This window comes from Phyllobates terribilis, unplaced genomic scaffold, assembly GCF_046119375.1.
Source record: "Phyllobates terribilis strain yellow unplaced genomic scaffold, ASM4611937v1 Scaffold_3__8_contigs__length_932513732, whole genome shotgun sequence".
Lineage (NCBI taxonomy): Eukaryota > Metazoa > Chordata > Amphibia > Anura > Dendrobatidae > Phyllobates > Phyllobates terribilis.
The window spans coordinates 860,368,707-860,392,089 of record NW_027362763.1 but is presented as its reverse complement, the minus strand read 5'-3'; the positions used below and the strand labels follow the sequence as shown (position 1 = coordinate 860,392,089).

General features: G+C 43.7%; 1 protein-coding gene across 1 annotated transcript in view; it reads left to right on the top strand.

Moving 5' to 3' along the window:
• The first annotated feature begins 390 nt into the window (after positions 1-390).
• GALM (galactose mutarotase) overlaps positions 391-23,383 on the top strand; it is a 41,901-nt gene continuing 18,908 nt past the window's right edge. Inside the window, exons 1-5 of the mRNA XM_073672593.1 lie at positions 391-496; positions 4,275-4,465; positions 8,699-8,853; positions 20,556-20,762; positions 22,838-22,919. Of these exons, the coding sequence (XP_073528694.1) occupies positions 4,279-4,465; positions 8,699-8,853; positions 20,556-20,762; positions 22,838-22,919 (631 nt within the window). The 5' untranslated portion in view covers positions 391-496; positions 4,275-4,278. The remainder of the gene's footprint in view (positions 497-4,274; positions 4,466-8,698; positions 8,854-20,555; positions 20,763-22,837; positions 22,920-23,383) is intronic.

Below are 23,383 nucleotides of genomic sequence, written 5' to 3'. Positions count from 1 at the left end.
TACACATTTGTGGGTCCTATCGGGGTTTGCGTCTGAACCCCACACAAAACGGGATTCAGATTTATGCCATAGATTATAATTGTGCCGACAGAGAGAACGTGTGCTCTGCCCTGCATCCTTTTAGTCCATAGACGCTTTCTGGAGGCAGACACCCAGACGAAGTCAGATAGAAGTGCAAACAACTGAAAATTGTAATCAGCAGTAAATTTCAAAAGTTATCACTATCCCACAATACCCATCTATGAAGATGGGAATAACGCTTTAACCCTCTCGCACATCTGAATCTGTCATCTCATCAGTAATCTGCAGAGAGCATGGGATGACCACAAGCTGCGGACTGACATCCAAGCACACAGCACTTTGCTCCTCTGTTCCTGTTGAATAAAGTTTTAGCTTCAGTAGTAGCCAGAGCTGTGTCTCCTCCTCCAGCTGCACAGGAAGCACTGACACAGTGGAACGCAAGTCACATGAGTCTGCTGCAGTCACTGTGATTCAGGTGCCGTATATACTGGTTTCAACAGTTTATATAGGAGGTTTTCATGTAAAGGCCACATTCACATGTCCAGTATTTTACATCAGTATTTGTAAGGCAAAACCAGGAGTGGGTGATAAATACAGAAGTGGTGACGTGTTTCTATTATACTTTTCCTCTGATTGTTCCACTCCTGGTTTTGGCTACAAATACTGATGGAAAATACTGATCGGGTGAACTTGGTCTTAGATTCTTTTAGAGTTTTCTTAGATTTTATGTACAGTAAAGCGATGTCTGGCTGCATTATGTAATGTTCATGAAAAGCCTCCTTATGACTTCTTACCGGGAACCTGAAAACAGATTGAAAACTGTATTTCGCCTTATGATAACACAACTATCTGTTAAACCATTCCTCTAAGGCAGGGGTCTCAAACTCGGCTGGGTATATGGGCCGCACATGGAAAAAATTTGAATTTGGGGGGCCGCATTCTTTGTTCAATGTGACATTTTTAGTGATACCATTTTTTTTGTATACACCTTTTGAACATTTTTTCCGTGTTTATTTTTTTATGGCTTGGGTCGTTATGGATGTGGCGATAATAAACGTGCACTTTTTTGTGTTTACTTTAGTTTACATATAAAACAGCATTTTTAGCGCCCAATATTTTTTCATGCTTTATTTTTATTTTTTTGATTTTTACAATTTTGTTTCCCCCAATTGGCCACATTCAGTAATATTGTCTTACAATTAGCATCATATAGTAATAATGGCAAACATCTTGTAGTAATGTTCCCCATCCAAGTCCCCATCTTGTACTAATGTGCCCCATCCAGGTCCCCATCCTGTGGCTATGTGCCTCATCCAGGTCCCCATCTTGTGGCTATGTGCCCCATCCAGGTCCCCATCCTGTGACTATGTGCCCCATCCAGGTCCCCATCCTGTGGCTATGTGCCCCATCCAGGTCCCCATCTTGTGGCTATGTGCCCCATCCAGGTCCCCATCCTGTGGCTATGTACCCCATCCAGGTCCCCTCTTGTGGCTCTGTGCCCCATCCAGGTCCCCTCTTGTGGCTATGTGCCCCATCCAGGTCCCCATCCTGTGGCTATGTACCCCATCCAGGTCCCCTCTTGTGGCTATGTACCCCATCCAGGTCCCCTCTTGTGGCTATGTACCCCATCCAGGTCCCCATCTTGTGGCTATGTGCCCCATCCAGGTCCCCATCTTGTGGCTATGTGCCCCATCCAGGTCCCCATCTTGTGGCTATGTGCCCCATCCAGGTCCCCATCTTGTGGCTATGTGCCCCATCCAGGTCCCCATCTTGTGGCTATGTGCCCCATCCAGGTCCCCTCTTGTGGCTATGTGCTCCATCCAGGTCCCCTCTTGTGGCTATGTGCTCCATCCAGGTCCCCATCCTGTGGCTATGTACCCCATCCAGGTCCCCTCTTGTGGCTATGTGCTCCATCCAGGTCCCCTCTTGTGGCTATGTGCTCCATCCAGGTCCCCTCTTGTGGCTATGTGCCCCATCCAGGTCCCCATCCTGTGGCTATGTGCTCCATCCAGGTCCCCATCTTGTGGCTATGTGCCCCATCCAGGTCCCCTCTTGTGGCTATGTACCCCATCCAGGTCCCCTCTTGTGGCTATGTGCCCCATCCAGGTCCCCTCTTGTGGCTATGTGCCCCATCCAGGTCCCCTCTTGTGGCTATGTGCCCCATCCAGGTCCCCATCCTGTGGCTATGTTTTCCCTGTGCTGTTCTTCACACACATAAAAAAAAAAAGATGATTCTCACCTGTCCTCCGTTCCCTCGGCGTCCTTCCTGCAGATGTGGCCCGCAGGCACCACAGAGTCAGACCCCTTGACGATCCCGACCTGGTCCAGGAGGAGCCGCCGACAGCAGCGCTGCATTGCCGCACAGAGACTGTCTCCCAGCATAGCATTTTCAATGTCAGCCGCCGGCCAATCAGAGGCCAGCAGCTGACATCTGCATATGGCAATGACGTCATACTCGCTGCGCCGACACGCAGATATCAGCTGCTGGCCTCTGATTGGCCGGCGGCTGGCATTGGAAATGCAGTGCTGGGAAACAGTCTCTGTGCGGCAATGCAGCGCTGCTGTCGGCGGCTCCTCCTGGACCTGGTCGGGATCATCAAGGGGTCTGTGCCTGCGGGCCGCATAAAGCAGCCTCAGGGGCCGCATGCGGCCCGCGGGCCGCGTGTTTGAGACCCCTGCTCTAAGGGTATGTGTTCACAGTGTTTTTTTGCAGCATTTTTTCCCCACATAAAACCTCATACATTATGCACTTTTTTAAAAAATAAATAGAATGGGTAACCCCACCTCTCTCCAAAATAAAATAGTGAAATAATTTACATTCTATAGTTTGAAAGAAAAAACACACCGCAGCTAAAAAAACCACATCTCCTGCACATGTGTTTACCGTATTATATTGTTCCCCAGCGTATTTGACTGTTACCTCATTTTGAGTCTGATACATACCGTACTTTGCTATGTAGAAACTGTCAAAAACTTCCAAACTTTTATTGAAACCCTAAAGCAAAACTAATTTTTGACTAAGATTCATTTTTAACCAAAAATGCACATAATTTCCCATGTGTTCATTATAAGTAGAACCACTAAGTGCCACATACAAGTATAAGCATAAAAAACATTTGGACTTGATAAGCAGTGATATACAATACTTCTATGAATGACCGGGTTCACACAACTATGGTTTTAGTCAGTGTACTATCTGTGGGTGAGACGGACTGCAAAAGTCTGTCCCTCTGTCCAATGTTAGCCTATGTGTTAGTAGATAAGTAATAGGTCCATGTGGGAAAATATGTGAAGAGTACTATTTTTGTCCATTTATGGATGAGAATAATACATATAATGGCAGACAGCTCCACTACCTGTCTACGATGTGAATGAGCACTGACCCTGTTACCGGCCCGATAATTACAACAGTCATCTGAACTCAGCCTATAAGTGATTGCATCAAAGAGATATTTCCACCTCAGCCTTTCATGTCGGAGACAGAAACAACATAATCCAGGTGCCAACCACTGAAGTTGAGACTACAGAAAAGTACAATTCTGTAACTCCCATTCATTTCCATTGAAGTTACAGAAACAGTGCGGCTCAGCCACTTTTGGCTGCTTCCATAGGCGTGAAACTAGTGTTCGGCATCTTGACAGTGTATCTTTGGTTGCAGCCATGAGAGGCTGAGATGGGAATATCTAAAGTTGAGCAAACAGATTTGTGGTACCCTGGTCTAGCAGCCATGTTAGTAGTCTGTGGCCCCGGACCAGAGCCCTGCAAGCCTCCACTTATCTTCGACATCCCTGGCTCCTTTTCTGATTAGTACATTGCCACAACGTTATTACGTTACATCGCAGCCTACTAATCAGAAGAGGTGTTGGGGGTACTGCAGGTAGTAAGAGGTTTTCAAGGCTCTGGACTAGCAGACACGGACTATGAACGTTGGCGCTGAGCCAGAATCATGTGAAACTTTTTGCTCAACTTTAGGAATAAGCCTTCAAGAGTTCACAAAGAAAGTGCGACAAGAGTGATGCTAATTTGGTCTATTCACACAGCGTGGTCATATTTAAAAGGAAATTAAGGAAATCTTTAACCACCCGCTCTCACATAAAGGCCATATACAGACTCATGACCAAAACATATAATTCCCTAAAAATTCCTTCACCACATGATAAATCTTCATTATATAACTCCTTGGTACCTGGGTATTCACATGGGTGTTATTTGCATCTACTCTATGGTGACATTTTCCATTCACATCTTACCAGAGCAATGACATCAGTGAAGCGAGATGTGTTTGGAAAGCTGCCAGATGGCAAGACAGTGGAGAGATTTCTTCTTGAGTCCCACATCGTCAGAGCAGAGATTATAACCTTTGGCTGCATCATAACTCGTTTAGAAACAAAAGATAAACATGGAAATTTCAAAGATATTGTTCTTGGGTTTGATAGCTTGGAAGGTGAGTTTTTTTTTTATTTTTCTTTAGTTATGTTCTGGTTAAAAAGGAATCTGTCACAAGATTTTTGCTATGTAATCTGAGAGCAGCATAATGTAGGGGCTGAGACCCTGATTCCAGCGATGTGCCACTTGCTGGTCTGCCTGCTGTCATATCGATACAATCCCTGTTTTCTCTGTTGCAGATCTAGCAGTGCTGAGCTTTCACAAGGGTAACAGGAGAAAATGGACCCCAAAATTTGTTGTGCAATTTCTCCTGAGCACACCGATACCCCATATGTGGGGGAAAACTACTGTGGGCGCACGGCAGGGCCTGGAATGGAAGGAGCGGCCATGTTGCGTTTGGAGAGCCCCTGATGTGCCTAAATAGTGGAAACCCCCACAAGTAACACCATTCTGGAAATTAGACCCCTCAGGGAACTTGTATATAGGTGTGGTGAGCACCTTGAAGCCCCAGGTGCTTCACAGAAATTTATAATGTTGAGCCATGAAAATAAAAAAAAATTAATTTTTCCCACAAAAATTGTTTTTTAGCCCCAAATTTTGCATTTTCACAAGGGTGCAGGAGAAATGTTACCATACAATTTGTTGTTCAATTTCTCCTGAATACACTGATACCCTATATGTGGGAGAAAACTACTGTTTGGGTGCACGGCAGGGCTCGGAAGGGAAGGAGCGCCATTTGACTTTTTGAATGTTAGATTTGCTGGAATAATTAGCGGACACCATTTCGCATTTGGAAAGCCCCCAATATGCCTAAACAGTGGAAACCCCCCACAAGTAACCCCATTTTGGAAACTAGACCACTCAAGGAATTTATCTAGATGTGGTGAGCACCTTGAACCCACAGGTACTTCACAGAATTTTACAACGTTGTTCTGTGAAAATGAAAAACAAATTTTTTTTCCACAAAAATTTAGTTTTAGCCCCAAATCTTTTCATTTTCACAAGGATAGCAGGAGAAAATGGACCCCAAAATTTCTCCTGAGTACGCTGATGCCCCATATGTGGTCGAAAACTACTTTTGAGGCACAGTGCAAAGCTCAGAAGGGAAGAAGCGCCATATTGTAGTGATCATATTGACACCACAGGTGTGTCACAGCATTTTATACATTCCCTGACAGAAGTTATGTCGCTTATCCATGTTATGTGAATAAAAGCTTATAACCTGACGTTAAATTCATCCATTGGTTTTATAAATTACTCTTTTGAAAGCTGAAACCCTCCCAAATTTGGTATAGGTAAAGAAAATAAATTGGCATCAATGCTGAAAATATTGATCATTTAATGAACACAGAATGGTCAGATTTTGGCAAGACAAAAGTTTTGTCGCCTGGTCATATAATGCACCCAATCCTAGTTTACATCCTCACCAGTGCTCAGTAAATGATCGGTTAATTAGTGAGTGTGTATAAAAAGAAACCCAGCACCCCAGACCTTCACTTGAACTGCAACTTGAGCTCTGACAACATGCCAAAAATCCACCCTGTGACCAAAGCCTTGATTATCAAGAGTCTGAAGATCAGATCCACTGCAGAGGTGGGTGGCACCTTGAGGCTATGTGCCCACGATGCAGAAATGCTGCATATTTTTTCTGCTTCTCCCTGGCAGGAAAAACGCATGCGGATTTTACATGCATTTTTCCCGCCAGGTAGAAGCGTTTGTCAAGCGTTTTTGCATGCATTTCTGCATGCGGGTTATCAAGCGCTTTTCCAAGCGATTTTAGCATCACTTGGAAAAGTGCTTGACAACTTGTTCACACTATATAAATCCATGCAACCAGCATGGATTTATAGTATTGTGACCAAGTTATTTTAAAAAAAAAAAAGAATAAGAATGGTAAAATATAAAGATTATACTTACCTTCCGATGTCCTCCCGGTGTTTTCTCTGCTCCGTCCGCTGTCTTTGGCGGCTCGCGGTGTTGTGAAGGACCTGCGGTGACGTCATTGAGTCATGTGTCAAGTCACATGGCAGGTTCTTTACAACACCGCGACCCATACAGCAGACCAGACGGGTAGTAAAGAAAAAATAATTACATTTTTACCACCAAAATTTTGTTTTAGCCCCAGATTTTACATTTTCACACTGGGAAATGGGTAAAAATGGCACCAAAATTTGTCCCACAATTTCTGCTGAATGTAGAAATGCCCCATATGTGGCTGTACAGTACTGATTAGCCACTCTGGAGGGAATGAGCACTATTTGCCTCCTGGTGCACAGATTTTCCTAGAATAGTTTGCGAACTCCATATACAGAGCCCCTAAGTGCTCCCCCCTCAAATGACCCCATTTTAGAAATTATACCCCTTTGGGAATTTATCTACAGGTGTAGTGACGATTTTGACTCCATAAGTGTTTTCCGGAAACAAGCAGTAGTGGATTTTACTGAGTGAAAATTGCAAACTGCTATTGTAGTGACCAGTACGTTGTAGTGCCTGTACATTGTGCCCAGCTCATGCTTCTGGAGACATGCACCAGTAAATTATGCTGGCTCTCATCGCTACAGAAATGCCAAACATGTAGATGCTAAATGTGGGTTAGACATACTGGGGCTCAGAAGGGTGGGGGGCATTTGGATTTGGGAGCACAGAATTCGCTGAATTTTTTTGGGGGGATGAGGAGCCATATCGCTTTTCCAGAGCCTTTATACTGCCAGTAACGTGGAATTTCTGATAATAGATGACGGACCTGAGTGGGGGCTTTTTTTTGTGGATAGAGTTGAAGGATGAGCCAGACTTGTGCAAGTCCACAATTTTCTTCCTGATATCTTGGCTGATTTCTTTAGACTTTCCCATGATGCTACACAAAGAAGCAGTGTGTTTCAGGTGTGCATTAAAATACATCCACAGGTGTGTCTCTAATTAACTCAGATGTTGCCAAAAAAACAATCAGAAGCTTCCAAACACATGAAATCACCATATGGGCAGTCCAGAATTGTTTAAAGGCATAGTAATCTTAGTGTATGTAAACTTTTGACTTTGCAGTAAATAATAAAAATGCCTTAAACCATTCTCTCGCTCTCATTATTCTGGCATTTGGCAAATATTAAAAATTATGGTAATCCTAGTTGACCCAAAACGGGAAAGGTTTATTCTGATTTCATGTCAGATATTGAGAAAAACATGCATATGTGTCTTTTTATATAGTGTATGTAAACTTCTGGTTTCAACTGTAAATGTATTTATTGGATTAATATATATATTTTTTGTTATTTATTTTTTTTATTTAATTTTTTTATATTTTTACAATTTTACTAACTTTTTTTTACTTTTTAACCTTGTCCCAGAATGGAACATCAACTTTAAGCTGTCAGATCGCTGATCTGATACTCTGCAATGCTTCTGCACTGCAGAGCATCAGATCAGCATCTGACATGCAGGGATGAGATGTATCAGCTCCTGCTCTGAATAGGTGCTGACAGGCCACCTACCCTAAAGGACCCCACGGCCATCTTGGGACCCGGGGTCACCATGGAGACCATCAGCATCGCGTTGTGCTGATGGGAGCACAGAGGGAGATCACTAATGACAGCGGCATCACAGGGGTTAAGGTTAAGGTGCTAACGCTGATCATAGGCATTGCTGCAGGGTTTCAGCTCTCACATAGAGCTGACATCCTCACTCGATCGCGTCGGCGCTCAGCGTAAGCGCATCGCGATCATCCCGTTGTATATGTATATATACTGCTGTTTGCGGGAACGCAGCTCCCATAGCGCAGTATATATACAGCGCATGTCAGGAAGGGGTAATAAAATGATCCGCAGGTCAGTTTACACAATGTAAAAAAAAAGTGGGTGTATATAAATCCCATCCACTTTGCTGGAGCTGTAAGACAAGGCTTTTTTAGCTCTACAAAAATACCTGGTGTCAAAAACTCACCAAAAACTCATTGTGAAACTTAACCTAAAACAGTCAGATTGAGTCCCATTTACTAGAAGGCATCACAGAAGTCTGCGGTGGGTTTTTGTGCTTTATTGGTGTCAATGATCTTTAGCAGTTGGACCCTTCAGATTCAGTTTATTCTTCAGTGACTGGAAACCTCTGAACTACACACATTACGATCAGCATAATAATTTTTGTGATGGTTGTCCCATCCTATGATTTAGTTGTAAATTTGCTTATTCTGTTCAATAACTGAAATATATTGTGCTTACAGGGGGGATTCATTAACTGGTTAATGCCTGTATCACATCGGAGACCAGTTATTGATCATTTTAGCATATGATGTTATTTTCAGGTTACCTAAACAAGCATCCTTACTTTGGAGCAGTCGTTGGGCGAGTTGCAAATAGGATTGCCAATGGTAAATTCAGTCTTGATGGACAGGATTACCAGTTACCTATTAACAATGGGCCTAATAGCCTCCATGGAGGACTCAAGGGCTTTGATAAGGTAAGGAATTTATTTAGCATTTGCACTCTATCAATATGCATTAGTGTATGCAAAAAGGAGGCTAATGAAATATTGTCTTCTCAGTGAATGGCATCTTGTGTATATTTGGCTTTGCCCTTCACATAACTGTCACACTTCAGTCTTCAAGATGAACAATGACTTTTAGAGTTTTTGTGCCGCCTTTTCTGTGTTTGGAACATGCACGTTGGTTAGAATTGTGCTGAGTTTTTAGCATTTTCTTTCTTCCTTTTGTTCTTCGCCTCTACCAGATTTATGGTGCACGAGGGAAAGATACTTTTGCAGGGTGTGTCAGCCCAAATATAACTCCTCTAATATTTCTTATAAATTCCTAATTCTTCTGGTCCATAAACCATAAAGAACTGTATGCCTTCATCATGCCCTATATATTTTGTTGTGAAAGATTTTCACATCCCCTAAAAGTAAGTTTAGTTAGTGTCCTTATACCCTCAGTCCTGAACATGGATAAGTCTGGAATAATACTTCGGATCAAGGTATCATTTTATTCAGCTTCTTATGACCTACATGCCCATTGAGACGCCTTAGGAGTGATGATCCTAGTGAGAGATTCCCTTTAAATTCTGATTGGATGACCCCAGTATGGAAATTATGTGTGTTCTCATGTTCAGATCATTGGTTAGGTAAAGAGGTGAATCACCTGGAACCACAATCACAGACTCCCTCTGATGCCATCTTCTGACATGTACATTGAAGATCTTATTGCTACAGCATTACTGATCAGTCTCAGATGACTTTTCTCTGGGTATGTAAAGTGGTATGAAAGATGAATGCAAGCTGGATCTATCACCCAGAATAGATAGCTGCTGCAAATCTTGTCCTAGCACAGCATCCACATATCAACGGGAGTTCTCTTGATCAATTAATCTTCAGCAAACCTTTCTAAGGAATTCAAAGAAGCTCTTTAAATGGTGGACATATCCCTGGTCCCAGTAAGGGGATGTCTTCCCTTGGGCCAATAATGCCACCCCTCTCCCCTAAATGTGTCCGGACTTAAACAGGGCTAGTTCCTAAGGGGAAGCCGTAATATGTGTCTTTTCTCCTGGTTCACAATCTTAATACTATTCCCAATCAATAAACTTTCTGGGATCCCAATATTACAACCCAAGTTCACCTAACAAGAATAACATATAAAATAAACAACCATATTCAATTCCCGTTTACAAGAACACAGATGCTAGCAAATTCATTTGATTAGCATGCTCTGTGGGAAATTCAATCCAGACAGGTGGGTGCCTTGGGAGCTTCACCACGGACTGTGACCTTTCTGAACTTCGCACCGCGCTATCAACAGTTGTTGACAAGATGAACACAGTTTGTGCCTTACTGACAACCATCCCATAGAGACTAGTCATTTAGATAGGGTCAGCTAGGTGTTGAGACCAAACTAACTCGTTGGACCGGTCAAGGAGAATTTAAAATAAGAAGAACATGAGGTACCTCATCCTTGTTTAAAACATAGGGTGCTTTACCCTCCGCGGGCGACGTGCCACACTTCACAAGATGGCCGGCTCTTTTCAATGTTATGCCACTGTTGAACTTCCCCGCGCTCTTCACCGAACAGAAATAGAGGATTATTGTCCCAGACGTCACCAATCACAGGAGCAAGAAACCGCTGCACACCAAGGGGGAACCAGGTTCGCCTACTCCGAACCTTCCTTTTTTCCTCATCCACTAGGAGCTCCCAGACCATGCACGTCACGTCCCAGCTCCGTCTCCCTGGCAATCCAACCCCTCTCCACCAAACATACTTTATCCATCCTCCGCTTGAGTGGCAGAGCAATGATGCAATGAAAGTATTTTATAACTCAAGCAGCAAAATTGCATTTTCACTGCACAATTCGTCTATTATTTGGATCGCAGCATTCATAAAATTATTCAAGTATTGTTTTGTTAACACTTAATAATATTTAGATCAACAGTGAGTGTCACTGACATCTAGTGGTCAGATGTCATCGTTACAGGTGTGGCCTCCACTCACAGTCATCACCAACACACATGTCTCTATACACCCTCTTACACTCCACCCCACTTATAATTAGTCGTCCTGACCATCATTATTTGCACAAATTACAGTCAACACATATTGATCAGGATTATACCTCTTGGGGGGAATACCAGCAGTGTCCCTCTTTGATCTCCGCAGATCGACCTCTGAAGAACAAGCGGGTATGTCAGGTGACACCACTACCTCCGGAGGGATTTCTGGACTTTCGGGGATTCTTAATCGGGTTCTCACTTCTATCTCAGGCTCATCAAAGCAATCACACCAGATGTCGCCTGGTTGTTTCAGAAATACTCCTGGGCTGGGCGGCCTTGGCTTCTCACCCTGCAGTTCGGGAGCAACTGACACACATCGTTTCAACAAATTCCTATGCACCGTGCGACAAGAACCATCACTTCCCTCAGGGATAATCGTATACACACTGCCTTCCAAGGAGACTTTATTCACAACATACGGAATATTTTCCCACCGGTCAGTCAGTTTCCCTTCTGGACTAGTAACTCGTACCAAAACTCAGTCCCCTTGCTGAAATGTCTCCTCGGACACCATCCCCCAATCGTGATGGGGATGACTTTGCAATCGCTCCTTTGCCAGCTTATGTACCGCGTCCAGTTTACACTTATGGTTCCGCATCCACTCGTGCGGAGTTCGATACTCAAACTCTTCCGGCGCTGAAAGGTTCAGTTCCGCGACTTCCCTTCCAGGTCTACCAAGCATCATCATGTATGGAGAGAGCCCAGTTGCACCGTGCACATGATTATTGTACGCCCACATTAACTCTGATATTAATTCAGGCCAACAACTCTTTTGGTCTTGTTCTAGGGTTCTCAACATCTGCAACAGAGTTCTATTGAACCTTTCGCAAGCTCCATTGCCTTGTGGATGATAAGGGGTAGTCCGGGACTGCTGCACACCATACAACTGGAGTAACTCCGTTATAAATTTACTTTGGAAACAGGCTCCCTGATCAGAGTGTACTCTCTTCAGGCAACCATACATTTGAATGAAGTGTTTGCAGATGGCTTGAACCGCGGTCTCCGCAGTTTGATCCTTAGTGGGTACCACCACAGCATATTTTGTGAAATGGTCTGTCATTACTAGACAAGACGTATGTCCACTCTTTGAGGGACCCACAGACAAATAGTCGATCATCAAAACTTCTAACGGGGTGGACGTTACAATGGTTTGTACTGGAGCCCTCTCCTCACAGGATTTGTTGACTTCACAGGTACTTCACTGGTTGCACACACGGCGAACCACCTCCTCTAAACCAGGAGCATAAACAAACCTATGTAGCCACTTGTAAGTTTTGTCCGGCCCAAAATGAGCACCCTGTACGTGGGCCTCCCGAGCCACCTCAGGGGCAAGGGACCCTGGAATCCTCGCTTGCCAGCGATGCCCTAATTCAGCATTAGCATACATCCAGCGATAAAGAACTCCTTCGGCTACTGCAAGCCGATCCCATTGTCGCAGTAATTTCTGCCCCTCGAGCTTTAATTTGTTTCTCTCATCACCCTTAGGCCAAGAGTGATCATTCAGCCACTGCTTGATCAAGGCCAATTCTAAATCTGCATCATGTACCTGGACCCAATCTTGTCGGGTCCTTCCTAGTAAAGTGCCCATTAGAGCATCCACCGCACTTGAGCTGGCTATATCTACGAATACCGGCAACCGTCTAAGATCTGGTATTTCTGTATCTTCCAAGTCCTCATCCATTGCCATTTCCGGGGTTTTATGGGGTACCCTTGACAATGCATCAGCATTCGCGTTCTCCCTCCCAGAGCGAAACCAGATTTTGTAATTGAATTTTGACATTCTGGCCATCCACCTACGTTCTAGCACTCCTAGTTTGGCATCACCTAGGTGGGCAAGTGGATTATTGTTAGTCATGACCAGAACTTCTGTGCCTGCCAGGTAACCAGCATTTTTTTCTGTCATGGCCCACACTAATGCCAGCATCTCCAATTTGAAAGAGCTATAATTTTCGTAATTTCTTCCTGCGTCTCTTAGAGACCGACTCGCATATTCAATAACTCGCTTTCTCCCATCTTGCTCTTGGGCTAGCACCGCCCCCAATCCGTGTAGGCTGCCATCGGTATACAACCTGAAAGGACTATCGAAACGCGCATATGCCAACCGGGGTACCTGAGTAAGGGCGTTCCGGATCTGATCAAACGCATCTTGTTGTCTCTGAGCCTATCGAACAGGCCTAGTTTTAGGGCCCTGACTAGTACCCCTCAATAACTCATTCAAAGGTTCAGCCAGCTTGGCGAAATTCTTCACGAACCGGCGATAATAACCAGCCAATCCCAAAAAGGCCCGCTCCTCCCTAACAGTCCTGGGGATAGGCCACTTTTGAATGGCTTCAATTTTACTCTCGGCTGGTCTCACTCCATCAGCCGACACAATATGACCAAGATATTCAATCTGTCTGCGGAACAGACGGCACTTCTTGGGCTTAATTTTTAGCCCTGCATCAAGCAACTTTTGGAGTACTTGCCGAAGCTTCAGAAGATGATCTTCAAAAGTGTCTCCAAATATAATCACATCGTCAAGGTAAATCAGTACTGACTCAAAATTATATTCACCCAGACAATACTCCATCAGTCGCTGGAAAATACCAGGGGCATTAGTCAAGCCAAAAGGCATCCGATTGAACTCATATAGGCCCATAGGCAAGATGAATGCTGTCTTTGCCCTATCTTTGGCGGCTACTGGGACCTGCCAGTATCCACTGGCAAGATCCAGGGTAGGGAAGTATGTAGCCTTTCCTAACGCCGACAAAGACTTCTCAATGCAAGGCAGAGGATAGGAATCTCTTACTGTGTGTGCATTCAACTTTCTATAATCTACACAGAATCGGAGAGTACCATCCTTTTTTCAGACCAGTACCACCGGAGCTGCCCAGGGGCTCTGACTCGGGCGAACAACCCCATTATCCAACATTAGAAAAAACAACATGGTTTTTCACCTCTTGGTACATTGTTGGAGGAATTTGACGGTACCTTTCCTGAACAAACGGGGTGTCTCCAGTATTGATCTCATGCTCAATCCAGTTAGTACACCCAAAATCCTCATCTCCCTGAGAGAATGCTGGTTGGAATTCCCACAAGGTCGCCTCCAGCTGTTTTATCTGCATGGTGGTGATCGAGGAATACTCCATCTCCATCAGCTCCAGGATTTTCCTACCGTTCCATTCGGGAGTAGGTTTCTCCTTTGCCGCAAGCTGGTGTGCCACCATCCAGGTCGTATGCCCGCTCGTGTCCAGAGTAAACAAATTTCGGGGAACAATTTCTTCATTACAAATATACACCTCGGGCAACTTTGTCCCAGCCAACATGGTTATCTCATGTTCCCGAAGATTCAGACCTCTCACAGGCACATTCCCATCTTTCACTATGGCCACTGTGCGAGCAACAAGCGACCCACTCAGGTTCTGTGCCCTACATACAGGCTCTAGGACAACCTCTACTCCATTTAATTTCCTGTCTGTTCCCCCAGGAATCATCAGTACCTTTTCCTGGCCCTCCGCTATCTTAGCGTTCGCATCAGGAGGCACATACACTACCCCCACAGCTCTCCCCTTGGCAGCACTTTTTTTTATGCCACAGGTACGCACCATCCGCCGTAACACCCGTTGGGTTTTTCTGTGAGGCGTTGGCCCTCCTCCAATAACCAGACCCTTCCCGTTCAAACAACCAGGAATCAAGTTCTCTCAGAACATTCATTCCTAAGACCACCGGAAGGTCCGGTCTGGCCTGGGCTTTCACCAGCACCACCCCCTTGATGCCCAGTTCCTGCCCACACACTTTCACACTCATCCAGGCAACCCCTGTCACCGGGATCTCCTCATTATTAGCTGCCAAAAGGTTAATCCGATTTCTCCCTTGCCTCGCTGTATGCCCAACTACAGCGAGGGCTTCCCCTTTAATGAATCCACCGGGTTTCTTGGGCCCCGCCTTGGACAATCCCATCTCAAATGTCCAGGCTCCTGACAGTTCCAGCAGCGCCTCACACCCTGGCTCCGATACTCTGGGCCTCTGACGCGGGCCCCTTCATTCCCCACCCGAGGAGGTCTCTCCTGCCCCCGTCTCTCCCAAGGCAAATATTCCGAAGGAGGTGAAGGTGTCGACATGCTCGGACCGAACCTCGGGCGGTCAATGGGGTTTTCCCAAGCTGTCATTCGAGTCAGCTTTCCTTCCAACAGCTCAATTGACTTCTGCATGCTGAACATCTGTTCCTGCATCATGTTCTGGGGATCCTGTCCTCTTCCTACCACTTGAACACAGCTATGAGAAGTATCCCCTCTCATTTCCATATTGCGAGCCATTGCCTTTTTCTGTATTTCCTCATAAGTTATATCAGGTTTCTTCCGCACTAGTGCGGACAGTTCACCCCGCAGGATATCATTCTGCAATCCCTCCATAAAATGATCTTGCAAAGCATGATCTCCGTCCACAATAGTCTCTACTACCAATGAAGATTTCTTTCGGATGTCTCAAAATAACTCCCCTATTGCAATAGCATATTGCACCAAACTTTCCCCAGCCCTCTGAATGCGAGCGAACAGCTTAATCCTTAAGTGTCCAGCCGTGGCTAAATGGTCAAAAGAACCTTCCAGGAACTCTATGATGTCATCCACCGTCTTATGTTTCTGCTCTGGCTTCAATAACACCGCCTTCCTGGCATTCCCCTCCAGAGCATTAAGTGCCACCTCTACCTGTACATCAGCAGCGATTCTGTACAGGGCAATAGCGCTTTTCAACCTTCCTATCCAATCTGGCAGCAGCATATTGTAACCATCGAATTTCATAAGATGGTTCAACAAAGCGCCAGGGGGAGCCCTAAGGGCCAACACACCATCATCCCCGTCCATGGCGAACACTGTATCCTGCCGACTACACCAAAAATGTAAAAGGCCCTGACTACTAATGGCGGGGGTAAGATTCCGTTTTGATACAGTGATGCCAGTGACAGGAAAGATGAGCTTCAAAAGAAAAATGGTGGTAAAGCAATAACAAGATTTATTGTAACAAAACTCACCCCTGTTTGCATGGGGAAGAAAAGTGAATAAAATAAACAGTAACATTTTTAACCCAACAACTCGTACAAAAGAATTGTGTTTTATTTTTCTTACCAGGAGAACAGCCACATATCCCTGGTCCCAGTAAGGGGATGTCTTCCCTTGGGTCAATAATGCCACCCTTCACCCCTAAATCTGTCCAGACTTAAACAGGGCTAGTTCCTAAGGGGAAGCCGTAATATGTGTCTTTTCTCCTGGTTCACAATCTTAATACTATTCCCAATCAATAAACTTTCTGGGATCCCAATATTACAACCCAAGTTCACCTAACAAGAATAACATATAAAATAAACAACCATATTCCATTCCCATTTACAAGAACACAGATGATAGCAAATTCATTTGATTAGCATGCTCTGCGGGAAATTCAATCCAGACAGGTGGGTGCCTTGGGAGCTTCACCACGGACTGTGGCCTTTCTGAACTTCGCACTGCGCTATCAACAGTCGTTGACAAGATGAACACAGTTTGTGCCTTACTGACACCATCCCATAGAGACTAGTCATTTAGATAGGGTCAGCTAGGTGTTGAGACCAAACTAACTCGTTGGACCGGTCAGGGAGAATTTAAAATAATAAGAACATGAGGTACCTCATCCTTGTTTAAAACATAGGGTGCTTTACCCTCCGCGGGCGACGTGTCACACTTCACAAGATGGCTGGCTCTTTTCAATGTTATGCCACTGTTGAACTTCCCCGCGCTCTTCACCGTACAGAAATAGAGGATTATTGTCCCAGACGTCATCAATCACAGGAGCACGAAACCGCTGCACACCAGGGGGGAACCAGGTTCGCCTACTCCGGACCTTCCTTTTTTCCTCATCCACTAAGAGCTCCCAGACCATGCACGTCACGTCCCAGCTCCGTCTCCCTGGCAACCCAACCCCTCTCCACCAAACAGACTTTATCCATCCTCAGCTTGAGTGGCAGAGCAATGATGCAATGAAAGTATTTTATAACTCAAGCAGCAAAATTGCATTTTCACTGCACAGTTCGTCTATTATTTGCATCGCAGCATTCATAAAATTATTCAAGTATTGTTTTGTTAACACTTAATAAAATTTAGATCAACAGTGAGTGTCACTGACATCTAGTGGTCAGATGTCATCGTTACAGGTGTGGCCTCCACTCACAGTCATCACCAACACACATATCTCAATACACCCTCTTACATGTATACAGAAGTTCAAGCGTCTCCTGTGATGTATATACAGCAGTACCAGCATCTCCTGTGATGTGTATATATAGCAGACCCAGCTCCTCCTGTGATGTATATACAGCAGTCTCAGTGTCTCCTATGTTATGTACATACAGCAGTCCCAGAATCTCCTATGTTATGTATATGGTTTACAAAACTTATCATAAAGCATTGACTGCGCTTTGGACCGACGCAAACATGGAAAAGCAGTTGTGAGAATGAACTTACTCAATACTACCTAACATTAAAGCCGCACCAAAGCGAAGCAGACCTAACATCAAAGCCGCACCAAAGAGAAGCAGACCTAACATCAAAGCCGCACCAAAGAGAAGCAGACCTAACCTCAAAGCCGCACCAAAGAGAAGCAGACCTAACATCAAAGCCGCACCAAAGCGAAGCAGACCTAACATCAAAGCCGCACCAAAGCGAAGCAGACCTAACATCAAAGCCGCACCAAAGAGAAGCAGACCTAACATCAAAGCCGCACCAAAGAGAAGCTGCTCCAGCCATCACAATAGGGTTGAGTTAATTGATTGATTGATTGACCAAATATAGCAGGTAATTTTCAAGTTGATAATTTTGTGCGGACCCCGAATAATGGTAGAAAATGGCCCTTGGCAGAAAAAAGGTTCCCCACCCCTGCTCTAGATGATAATTGGCATAAAAATGCGCAGTCAGTGTACAAAACTCTTTCCTGTTAAGTGTGGGCATACTGTATATGGCTGCTGAGAAAAGGCTCCAAATTGTAGCAGGCGCTGGACAGAGGTAACAGAAAATATATTAAGGGTATGTTCACATATTACGTTTTTGCAGCGGATTTTTCTGGAGCCAAAATCTTCACTCTTGACAGTAAAAGCGCTGCATATTATACCACTGCTATTTGCTGCATTTTTATTCTGTGTATTTTGCTGCGTATTTTTGTTGCGTCTTTCAGGCTGATTAAATGTGTGATTTGTCCGTAGTACATGTGAATAAAGTAAACCATGCTGCAAACCCCGCAGCATAGATGTTATGCTGCTTTTTTGCACTTTCTCATCACTTTCAATGGGTTAAACAAACAACTGCAAAAATTCTGAAAGAATTGGCATGAGCTGATTTTCAAAAACGCTGCAGTGCGCAACAAATTCAGTTAGGGAAAAAAAGCTGCGTGTACATGAAATTTCAGAAATCTCATTGCTTTTGCTGGTACTATAAAACGCAGCTTCTTTTGTGCAAAAAAAAAAAAGACAGCAAAGCAAACCACTTGTGAAGATAATACCCAGAGATGTTGATGGATTGCTGCACACATGAAAAGAATGGTAAATGATTTGTGAACTAAGGAGCAGAGTTATTACATATATTGTTACTGAAATTACTTTGTTAACCAATCTGATGATACATGATTAAGTGTAAAAAAACATTATTACAGGATTAAACACATTTTTACAATCATACATGATGCCTGTGTCAATCGGACAGCGACTAATGAGAATATGACTGTGTGCCATGCGGTACTGCCATCAGAATGAGTATACAGTACGTGTGAGTGTGAAACCTAGTATGAATAATTACGTGAACTATGATGTATGAGTGACTGATGAGCTGTGTGAGTGAGTGTGGAAGTGCTCAAGTTAAGCAAAAAGATTTGCAGAATCCTGGTCCAGAGGCCACGTTGCTAACTCCGATTAGAGTTCTGCAACACTCCTCCCACCTGCCGGCACCCTGGCACTTATTAGTAGTAGCACTGGCTCAACATCATGGGTGGGTTACTCCGCAACATAGAAGTGAATATAGTTGAGCAAGAAGACTCGCAGGACCCTAGTTCAGAGGCCACACTAGTAGTCCATGGCTACTAGAGTATTCAAACTTCCTCCTACATGCCAGCATCCCCGGCACCTCTTTTTATTAGTAGACCCAGTGCGCCATCATGTGTGCGTCACTCCGCAATGATGATGTCCCACCAGGCTTACTAACCAGGAGAGGTGCAAAAAAGGTTCACAGGGCTAGAGTCCAGCAGCCACAGACTACAGCTGTGGCACCTGGACCATGGTCCTGCAAATCTCCTTTGACCATCCAGCAATCCCAGAGCCTCTACGATTTGCTCCTCTCTAGAGTTGACCTATGAATCCATGAAGGGGAAATGTATAATCCGATGTGTGTGTATGATGCCGCCTGGTGGGGTATAGCAGCCATTGAACCTAATGTGACGTTTATGTTCTTGGCTGTAGTATGTATTTGTGAAAATTATATTTGTGTGATGAGGGCGAAATGATGAAGAAAACGAACATGTATGAGGGCAGGAATGTCAGAAGGCGGCTATTCCCCGGAAGAGAAATAGCTTTCAGTGCCCTCAGTCTAACATGGTCCTTAGTGACAGCAATAGCAAGATGGTGAGCAAAGTGATGAAGTGGTACAGTGTCTAAAACATAAATGTTGTTCAGGGCATGTAAAACTGTTTTTGGTGCAGATTGCAATAGAATTCTGGGGCCACAAAGCCTTTCCCACTACTGCAGGGCAAAGGGGGCTAAAGTAGGACTCTTTGGTGTTCTTTGAACTCCAAAATCATGATTCATCTAGTGTCACATACACAAAAAAAACAGACCCCTTTTGGATGCCATCATACCATTTCCTTGTCTGCTGTTATTGAATCACCTGTGAAAACCACATCCTTATGCTGTTTTTTTTTACACCCATTGAAATGGTGGTACTATCATGGCACAGGGTCACATAGTAGCCATATGGCCTGCTTTTGTGCCACATACTCTCTTAGTGCCAATACGTCAGAACCAGCACTCTGCATAGTATCAGTTTTGCCTGGAGAGTTCCCCTCTAGATTTACATACAGTAGTTTATGATGGAGAGTTTGCTGGTATACCTTACAGTTTGGCATTATCTAACATTCAGGTTGTTGAATAATGTTCCCAAAGGCTATGTGCCCACGTTGCGGAAATGAAGCTGAAAATTTGCGCTTAATTTCCGCATGTCCTTTCCCGGAAAAACGCATGCGGAATTTCGCAAGCGTTTATCGCGCGTTTTCGACATGCGGAATTGCCTTGCGTTTTTTATTGCATTGAAAAGGCAATTCCGCATGCGGAAACGCAAAATTAATTGACATGCTGCGGATTTTTGTGCGCATCAAAAACGCTGCGGAAAAATCTGCAGCATGGGCATAGAACTTGCGGATTCTCATTGGGGACCATGGGGTGCGGATTACCAAGCATTTAACAAGCGTTTCCGCTGCGGAAATTCCGCATCAAATACGCTTGTAAAACCCTTAGGTTACAAAGCACTACTTTCATGCAGATTTTGATATGTTAAAGTTTTGCTGGGTAAAGCTAACATTGCCTTCAAACCAACACAAGGCTGAAGTGACTTAGAGATTTTCTGAACGCTTTGTCACAGGTGCTCTGGACACCTAAAGAGATTGAAAATGGCGTGGAGTTCTCTTATACAAGCGCTGATGGAGAAGAAGGATACCCCGGTGAATTACAAGTGTGGGTGACGTACATGCTTCTCGGCACTGAGTTCATTATAAACTATAAGGCTGTGACCAGTAAAACCACACCTATCAATCTAACCAACCACTCTTACTTCAATTTGGCAGGACAGGTAATGGCATAATATAGAGCATGTAATTAATGTCATTAATCTATGCTTAGAGATACTATTTTTAAAAACTACATTTTAATAAGCTGCAGTGAGTTTCTTGTTTGATGTAAACCAGCTTTTTTGGAATTAATACGAGCTCCATGTGATATAGATGTATCATACAGTTTTAATATTATCTCACTGTGCTAGGCCTAACTATGTATCTTAATTTGCAGTCCGATGATTTATTTTTTTCATTCAAGTATAACCCACCTAATTTTCTATGATACTCTACGCTTCTTTGATATAAAATGTGCAATTCAGCCATTCTCTTTGATTCTCTTCAGAGTCTAACTTGATTGCCAAATTTTATCCTGCGTTTTATTCCTCTATACTTGTATCAATCCTGTGAGGCATCGCAAGGAAAGCCAGAGCCAGTAGACATTGCGATTAATTTCCTCTATATCAGGGGTGCACAACCTGTGGCCCGGGGTCACATGCAGCTGGCGAAGCCATTCTTTGTGACCCCCAGCCATCTCTGACTCCTCTGTGATCAGTAACTCTCATAAACTATGGGGATAGCTGCACTCATTGTATAGTCATTTTATTACTGCTAAAATGGGGAGCAGAGCAACTGCTTTGTCAACAGTAGTGGAAGTTCCAGATATGGAACTCCAATTTAGATTATGGCACCTATACCACTGTCGATATGTACTGTTTCTCATATCCGAATACCCCATGAATTTTTATGCGGCCCTTGGGAGAGGTACAGTTACACAATTTGGCACTTGGACCTCATAAGGTTGTGTATCTCTGCTCGATATTCTCCTAAATAAACTAATACACCTTCATTATAAGTGTGTGACAGGAGCTGTGTAATCATCATCAGTAATTGTGCTGAATTACTTGTCAGTTTAAGGCTTCATTTACACTTTGATCTTTTATGTACATTTTGTAACAACTTGCACAAGGACAGATTATAGTCTGACACTTGTCGCATATTCAAAAGTCGACTATTTAAGTGAATAGGTCTGTGAAAAAAAAACAGACTTACTGAGTTTTTTATTAACAGGCGAGAAAAATGGATCGCAACCCCATTCCAAATACATCTACCCCAAAAAATAAAACATGTCCCACAAAAAAAAACCTCTTGTACAGTGTAATAAAAATGCAAATATGGAATCTGTGTCAAATCCAACTACAATCCAGTTCCTATTCATGAATTTGAATGGGGTTTGGACAACCACAGCTGTGTGCTGCTAAAAACACCTGCAAAGAACACTTAGCTCCACTACAGGAAAAACAAAAACCAGCAGTAGGAATAAGTAATATGCTATTTACATTACACAGAAAAGCTGAGAATTAGCCCTATTAAATTACAAAATGTGTGAACACAGCCTTACTATACTAGTCACCGCAATATTTAAACAGGCTGTGGAGGAAATAAGGCATGGAGAATCCAACACTGCTAGTATTTGTGCTTAGTTAAATGGGAGATGTAGTACCTGCAAGTAGATGAAGAAGTGGTATTGTGCTCATATTAGGTTATTTTAGATTGGTTAATGGGAATTTTATGAGGGAATTAGGTTTTAAAGAAGATCTGTCAGCAGTTCATATGTGCCAAGTTTTTTTATATAATTTTATTCCTCCTCCTCTTCAGAGTATTATTTTTTTCATTTTTTAAAACCTGCCATCTGGTTCCAGAGATGTGGGCCTTTTTATTCATTGCTAATTGTTATGGTCTTTACAAGGAGGCATGGCTCAATACAGATACAGCCTCAAGACATGCCCCCAGATAATCCTGAGAGCCACGGCTCTTCTAGAAAGAACATAAAAATGGGTAAATAAAAAGGTATTTATCTTTGGAACCGTAATGGTGGAATCACACACAGAAAAAAAAAGAAACCCATAATATTCAGAAAAACAGAGGGAATAAAATAAGAACAAAAATAGGCAACTTTTTATCTGGTGACAGGTCCTCTTTAAGTAATTAATTTGTTTAGAAGGCAACTCCCTCAAAAACCTAAAATGTGATTTTACATTTGCACTTATTTGGCTTTCTTTGTATTGAGTAACTCAGTCTTTTCTTTTTTGAGGGTTCGGAAAACATATACGACCATGAAATTTCTATTAATGCTGACCATTACCTTCCTGTAGATGACACCATGATACCAACAGGTAAGGCTTTGGACAAAGCATTAAGGCTGATCACCATTTGTCATAGATTGATAAAAAATATAGTAACTCTGCATATACCATACTTATTGTTATTTTTTTATCTTTTACTGTTCTAGGGTTACTTCCTATATTACAGACCAGTTTTCAATAAAGGGGTTGTCCAGCCTTAGAGTGACTGCAGACTTGTAACTTATTGGACTGCAGACTCGTGAATCCTTACACTGCGCTCTGTTAGGATTTTCTGGTCATGTGATCTCAAGTATGCAATTTACATACTTCTGGCCACATTCTGACTAGACTGTGTCCAGGCTCAACCAATAAACTTGCATTGAGCTAGGCCGTGCCCATCTAGTTGGCATGTGACCGCATGTATGCAAATCACATATGTGATCACCGCTCCTGGTGCCAGCTCCGAAGAATCCTAACAGCACGCAGTGCATGTGTTGTGAGGATTCACATTTGTG